Consider the following 6,862-nt stretch of genomic DNA (forward strand, 5'->3'; position numbering starts at 1 on the left):
GCTGGTGACGCTGTCAGTGATTTATTTAGAATTCAAGGCACTTAACCAGCATGGCTACAACAGCATTATCCAGCGATACGCCATCACATCTAGTTTGCGCTTAGTGGGACTATATCATGTTTTTCAACAGGACAGTGACCCAACACACCTCCAGGCTGTGTTAGGGCTATTTGACTAAGAAGGAGAGTGATGAGTGCTGCATCAGATGACCTGGTCTCCACAATCACCTTACCTCAACCCAATAGAGATGGTTTGGGATGATTTGGACCGCAGATTGAAGGAAAAGTAGCCAACAAGTGCTCAGCATAAGACTGTTGGAAAAGCATTCCAGGTGAAGCTGGTTGAGAGAATGCCAAGTGTGCAAAGCTGTTATCAAGGCAAAGGGTGGCTATTTGAAGTATCTCAAATATATTTTGATTTGTTTAACACTTTTTTGGTTAGTTTTGATGTCTTCACTATTATTCTACAATGTAGAAAATAGTAAAAATAAAGAAAAACCCTTGAATGAGTAGGTGGGTCCAAACTTTTGGCTGGTACTGTATGTTTACCACAAGTGAAGTAAATCCCAATGTTTGAGGTGATAAGGTGACTGCTCTAGATGCCAACTGCCAATAAATTACACAACCAGAACATGTCTGGATGTAGGGTATGAAAGAGTACATACTGTAGCCTAATGAAGTAGCACCCAATTTGACTAATGAAAATCATTACTAACTACAGCGGTACTCCCCAAGATTCAGTCAATGCATATGTTGGCATATGAAATATCAAGAATGTCACTCCACTCACTCCAAAGGAACAGCAAACCACTGTCAAACACGAGGGGTAATTCACAGTAATTTTAACACTACTAATCACTGTGCCCACAGCAAAGGCCACTGGGAAAAATCATTTTTGCACATCACTTCAACACTTGTAAAGATTCTCTGAAATTATTTGAACTGTTTTACTACTTGTGTCTGTCCCTTATATAAATGCTATATATTCGTATCATTTTGATCACAAGAAAAACAGCAGGGTCACATACCAGTAATGGTACTGATTTCGATATAATCATGTGAAACAGTATTTTCTCATCCTGGCCCAAATCCAATTTCGACATTGTGGTCACGGTGTCAGAAACCTTTTTTCCATAACTTGTAGTGCATAAAAAGCTAAGAGGGTTATAACCACAGTCACAAAAGAGTCCCACTACTGGACAGACGCCCCGGGATTCAGGGGACCGTCTTAATCCCGATGGTTACGGACCGACCTTGGCTCTAGCCCCACCGAGCTACAATGCTCAAACCAGAGCACCAACCTCGCTAACCTGTTTAAAAACTTGAATAATGTCAGTTATAAACATATGTCACAATTGGCCACAGGACTGGTTCTTACATCTTGTGGATGTAACAATGTTTGAACCGACGTCAAGAAAACTAGAGGTCAAATCAAGTGCACAGCCATCTACAGTCTCTGGTACAACATAGCAGCTTTTGGGAAGATACTGTATAACTAACCAAGGTAAAGTAGGTCTCTAAAAATCAGTTAGCTGTCTTATGATTATGAAATTAGAACGAGGTAAGTTTAACTCCTCGATTTTCTTTAAATAATTCACAAATGTACACTGGTTAAGCAACCAACAATATTAATCTACACGCATTTGTTACATTAACAGTATTAATGATGAAAATGGCAACATGTATAATTCTAAACTAGTGGTCAGAAACAACCTAATCAACCCCTGGGGTGTTGGTGTTACTTTATTGATGAGTGGAACTGTGACGCTGACTCAACACCCTTTGTTGGGCACGCAGCCCCATGATGATACTGCAGCTATGAAACAACTCAATCATCACTCAGCAACTCTCACAACAGAGAATCCTATTATCCTTGCTGTAAGGTTTATAACAATAATGCAAGGCACCATTTTAACCAATAGGGCAGTTCAACCAGTTCTACCATGAGGCTAAACAATGGTGAGTGTAAAAACAGACTCATAAGTCAAGTGCTAGTCAGTTGAGCTGTGTGTGTGGGTATGCTACTACCTGTACCATGAATGACCTAGAAGAGCTTATGAAAAACCAAAGCAATTAATTTAAAATCAGTGAAGTGATGATCAGTGAGTTACCGAAGGGTGGTAATATTGGTTTGTTGTGCCACCCTTGACTGTGCCTTCTATTTAGACACAGAAACATCTGTTGCAAGGAGAGCAGTGCAAACAGTCTCGTTCTCCTCCTTGTCTTGTGATCGATCGTCCTCTCTCATCATCCCCCCCTCGCACACAGCTCCTAGCCTGTGCATCCATTGATCTGGCTTCTCTGACATCACATGACTGAGCACTGCTCTGCCGCTCCAGCCCCAGAGGCTCCTGGGAGATTCAGGGATTCCAGGTCAAAGTTCAGGCCAGGTGGCTGATGGGGGGGGGAAACAGAGTGGGTTTCATTTAATTTGAATTCATTCTGTATAGCACATTTAGATAGTTTATTTTACCAGATGGGCCCTGTCCAAGGAGGGAAACGTACTATGCAGCTGCAATAACAAAAGTTGGTAGCTGAAGGAGAAAGAGAGAGCAAGTGAGAGGAGAAACATACCGATTCACCAGCCAGCTCTTTGGGTGGTTGGCCCAGGTCTTGTAGCTGAAAATTCAGACAATAACTCAATCAATATCCATGCATAGCAAACCATCAGTCAGTATGAATGACAACCAACAATTCATGCAGGTAAGAAACAGTCCTCTTTGACTCACTTGCTGCATGAGTTCCAGAATGCTCTCAAAGCGATTCTCCCCATCCCTTCCACTTCGCTCTCCCTCCTTCTCAAACTGGCTGCAGATCTCTCCCATGACCTTGTGCTGCTGTTCGTAGCGCTGGAACTGATCTGGCGGGAGGGACTGACGATTGCTGTTCAGCCACTCAGGATACTGCATGAGGATTGAATAACAGCCAGTTATCCAGTTAGAAAGTTGTGTAAAGGGCAGACAAGGGAAAGATCTATAAAAACAAGAATCAACATCTGCTAGTGGCTTGTTAACTATATACATTTTTAGGAAAAACCCAAACATATGGACAGAAAAAACACTAACCTTCTCAGTGATCTCTTTGAGAGATGGGTAGAGCACTTCCTTGGAGAGTAGATTCTGCATGATGGACTGCATAATCGGCAAGATGTTTCCATCTTCCCCGCCCCCCTGTCCACCCTCATCCAATCCCAGCCCTTCCAGAGTCTTTGCTAGATCCTCTCCAGCCAAACCTGCACTCTGATGAATAAAAACAAGAGAACAGTCTGAAATGCATCTAAGACCAAAGAAACAGACATTCTGCCAATGGTCCAAAGTTTCAATATTTTCAGAACATTGTCCAAGGGTGGTTGGTGACAACCAAACCTTCCATAACTTATAAAAAAAAAAAATTACAATCTGAACTACCTGTAAGTTGTCTGCATTTTTCGCCAATCCACTGAGGGTATCTTTGAGACAGGAAGTGAATTCTTGTTGGGAGGCTACATCAGTACCTGTTCAAAAGGAGGACAGTTTGAATTAATTTTTTCCTTGCAAAACACAGCGCAAAAAATACTGAGATGAAAAAAACCCCCGGCTCCAATCAATCCTCAAATCAAATTTTATTTGTCAGATGTCCCGAATACAACAGGTGTAGACTTTACCATGAAATCACAGGAGGTTGTGGCACCTTAACTGGGGAGGACGGGCTTGTGTTAATGGCTAGAGTGGAATGGTATCAAATACATCAAACATTGGGTGACAGGTAGCCTAGCGGTTAAGAGTGTTGGGCCAGTAAATGAAAGGTCACTGGTTCAAATCCCCGAGCCGACTAGGTGAAAAATCTGCAGATGTACCCTTGAACAAGGCACTTAACCCTAATTGCTCCTGTAAGTCGCTCTGGATAAGAGCGTCTACTAAAAAGGTTACCAGGTGGTTGATGACATTTTATTCACTTTGCTCATTATATTATAAGCCAGCCTCCTGTGCGTGAAGCGCTTACTTTCCCAACAATGCAGAGCTAAATTAGCAACAAAAAATAAGGAAATAGTAACACAATAAAATGAGACTATTTACAAAGACTACCGGTACTGAGAACAAAGTGCAGGGGTACGAGGTAGTACATTGACAGGCACAAAAGAACGGAACTGAAAACATGTGGATGCTTACCAACTTTCCCTGCTGCCTCTGACAATTTGTGAAAGTGTTGCAGCAGCTCAGGTTCTTCCTGTGCGAGTTCAGTCATGGCTTTCTCCCACTCCTCCTTCGCCTGAGAGGCCATCTCCCCTTCAAACAGAGCCTCAAAGAACTGACTGTCTTCCAGTAGAGGGGGCTAGAGAGAGATGTGCATCAACAAGTAAACAAACTGTTCAATTGATCTTCCCCCACATACAGACAGAAATGGAAAGGGTTGACAGACTTGAGACACTGAAAGTTAACGTCTGTACCACAATCTGAACACTAAAAACGACAGCTTCTTATATGCAAGCTCCAGGCAATTGGTGAAGTTAAGAAAAGATTCACTCACTTTCTCCTCACTGCCCTTGGCTGACTGAGGAGCCGCGGCAGCAGCAGGAACTGGGGCTGGGGTGGCCGGGTTTGACTTTTCAAAGTCATCGAGTGCACCTTTAGTAGAGGAAAGTCAGTAAAAGCTGAAAAGCAGTGGCACAGATAGCAGCATTTCACATGAGCAGGTGGAAGCATGGTCAAGGCAAGGTGACCGGATTGAGCAGGTAGTTAAGAGGACAAAGGTAACCTCTTCAAAGTCTGGGTCAATGTGCAATTCAGTCATGCATTAGTTGATTATCAGTATGATGAGGTCACTACTTCTACTTTAGAAACCATTACCATCTCTGATGTTAGGAGTACAACTTCACCAAACTACTTGAAATATTAAAAACGACAGATTATGATCATCTCCATTAAATTCCTGCTATCAAGATAATAGTAGTCTGGTAGGCCATAGTTAATAATACTGTAATGAAACAGCAGGGAGCAGGTCTCGAACCATCGATCTTCTATCCCTAAATCCAGCGCGCTATCGACTGTGCCGCAAAAGCATGCTCAAGTGGCAGAGTCGATATCCGCGCCTATAAACCCAGGGTCGTCACAATACACAAAGTGGCATCGGCTACAAGTATTAAATACTATTATGAATTCAAATCGGCAGGCCAGTTGACAGAAACAATAACAGATAGTGAGATCTGGATTTACAGACCTCTGTCATACTAGCGCTTCAACCATAACAAAAATGATATACATTTCAAGAGCAGTTTAGCTTGTTAACACATTATGATGTTACGTTTTTGTCAAATCGGGGTCAAAGTTGACGACGAAAATGATGATATTATAGTTATACATCCCCACTGAGCCATCTGCTGCAGCGTTGTAGGAGATTTTGTAAGAGAATGCCTGACTGGTTTTGGACTTGCCAGGCAGGACCAACCACATTCCACCAACTAGGCTAAACTAGCTAACAAGGCACATTGCTCCGCTGCGCCACGTTTGACACAATTCTTTGTATGAATGAATGTATTGGCAGGATTGATGACAATCACACTTCACTCGGGAGTAATGTCAAATCTTACTGTCCAATAACTCGTCCAGTTCTGTGTCTTGTTCGGCTAACGTTTCCGCTGATTCTGACGCCATCTTCTCTCTCCAAACAAATTTACTGCAGACGCAGTAAAATGACGTATGCGTATAAAATCGACGCGGATTGTGCGTCACTCTGGCATGGATTTCTTCACAGATGATCTATTTTATTGACCAGATACTCAAGTGGCCGTTCTAACGAGTCTTCTTCGATGAGGTTAACGATAACGAACTGCATATATGGAGCTAATTGGGCAGATTTGTTGCCACTCAAGACCGTTTTGCATGGCTGATTGGGCGGCACAACGAGTTCAATGTTGACAACTGTAGCATTTTGCTAAACCTAACTATTTTCTTAATCTTAACCTCGTTTTCCTAACCTGCCATTTTAATTATCCTAAACTGCTGCGTTAGTCCTCCTAACCTGCCACGTTAATTATCATAACCTGCTACGCATTTTAGCTGCGCCAAACCCTTTTCCTAGAATACATTTCTTCAAAAATTGAAGTCAGTCGGGGGGAGGCAAGATCAGGTGGGACCATTCTAGCCGATGAGAGGGCAGATAGCTGTGTGAACAACAGGCACAACTCCGATATCTACTGAAAAAATATATATAAACGCAACATGTAAAGTGTTGGTCCCATGTTTCATGAGCTGAAATAAAAGATCCCAGAGATGTTACATATGCACAAAAAGCGAATCCTTTTTTTTTTCAATTGGCTGATTTCCTGCTATGAACTGTTGCATGTTGCGTTTATATTTTTGTTCAGTATATTTTGTTGTCAAAGTTGCCGGGATAGATAGTTCGCACCTCTAGTGTGAGATGTAGAAATATTCCGTAAATTTCCATAAACTATTATTGATTACAGAGGAAATTATTTATTTTTCTACATTTAAATTAAATGACAACCAGCAGCAAGTTGGAATATCCATTTCAAGGCAGTTTGAAGAAAGGTGTTCATCCAAGGAGAGGAGCTTAAAATTGTGTCGCTTGATAGGGCAAGAACAAGATGATGTATGTTAGAAGAATTACAATATTATCATAAGGAGACATATACAGTTGAAGTCGGAAGTTTACATACACCTTAGCCAAATACATTTAAACTCAGTTTTTCACAATTCCTGACATTTAATCCTAGTATAAATTCCCTGTCTAAGGTCAGTTAGGATCACCACTTTATTTTAAGAATGTGAAATGTCAGAATAATAGTAGTGATTTATTTCAGCACTTATTTCTTTCATCACATTCCCAGTGGGTCAGAAGTTTACATACACTCAATTAGTTTTTAG

General features: G+C 41.6%; 1 protein-coding gene across 1 annotated transcript; it reads right to left on the bottom strand.

The window, feature by feature from the left end:
• Positions 1-828: 828 nt before the first annotated feature.
• LOC115157288 (peroxisomal biogenesis factor 19) lies at positions 829-5,671 on the bottom strand. Its single transcript, XM_029705413.1, has 8 exons — positions 5,566-5,671; positions 4,506-4,603; positions 4,148-4,310; positions 3,407-3,492; positions 3,065-3,238; positions 2,729-2,902; positions 2,574-2,618; positions 829-2,393 (listed from the first exon to the last, which is right to left on the bottom strand). Exons 1-8 carry the CDS (start codon positions 5,627-5,629, stop codon positions 2,307-2,309), a joined length of 891 nt encoding a protein of 296 aa, XP_029561273.1. The 5' UTR covers positions 5,630-5,671; the 3' UTR covers positions 829-2,306.
• Between the last annotated feature and the right edge of the window lie 1,191 nt (positions 5,672-6,862).

This window comes from Salmo trutta, chromosome 21 (genome assembly GCF_901001165.1).
Source record: "Salmo trutta chromosome 21, fSalTru1.1, whole genome shotgun sequence".
Taxonomy (NCBI): domain Eukaryota; kingdom Metazoa; phylum Chordata; class Actinopteri; order Salmoniformes; family Salmonidae; genus Salmo; species Salmo trutta.

Excerpts from the sequence above, each read along its gene's own strand:
- LOC115157288 (XM_029705413.1), bottom strand. The coding sequence starts at position 5,629 with ATGGCGTCAGAATCAGCGGAAACGTTAGCCGAACAAGACACAGAACTG. Across the intron at positions 4,604-5,565 it reads ACTGGACGAGTTATTGGACA|GTGCACTCGATGACTTTGAA; the intron begins GTAAGATTTGAC and ends CCTCTACTAAAG. Across the intron at positions 3,239-3,406 it reads AAAATGCAGACAACTTACAG|AGTGCAGGTTTGGCTGGAGA; the intron begins GTAGTTCAGATT and ends TTTATTCATCAG.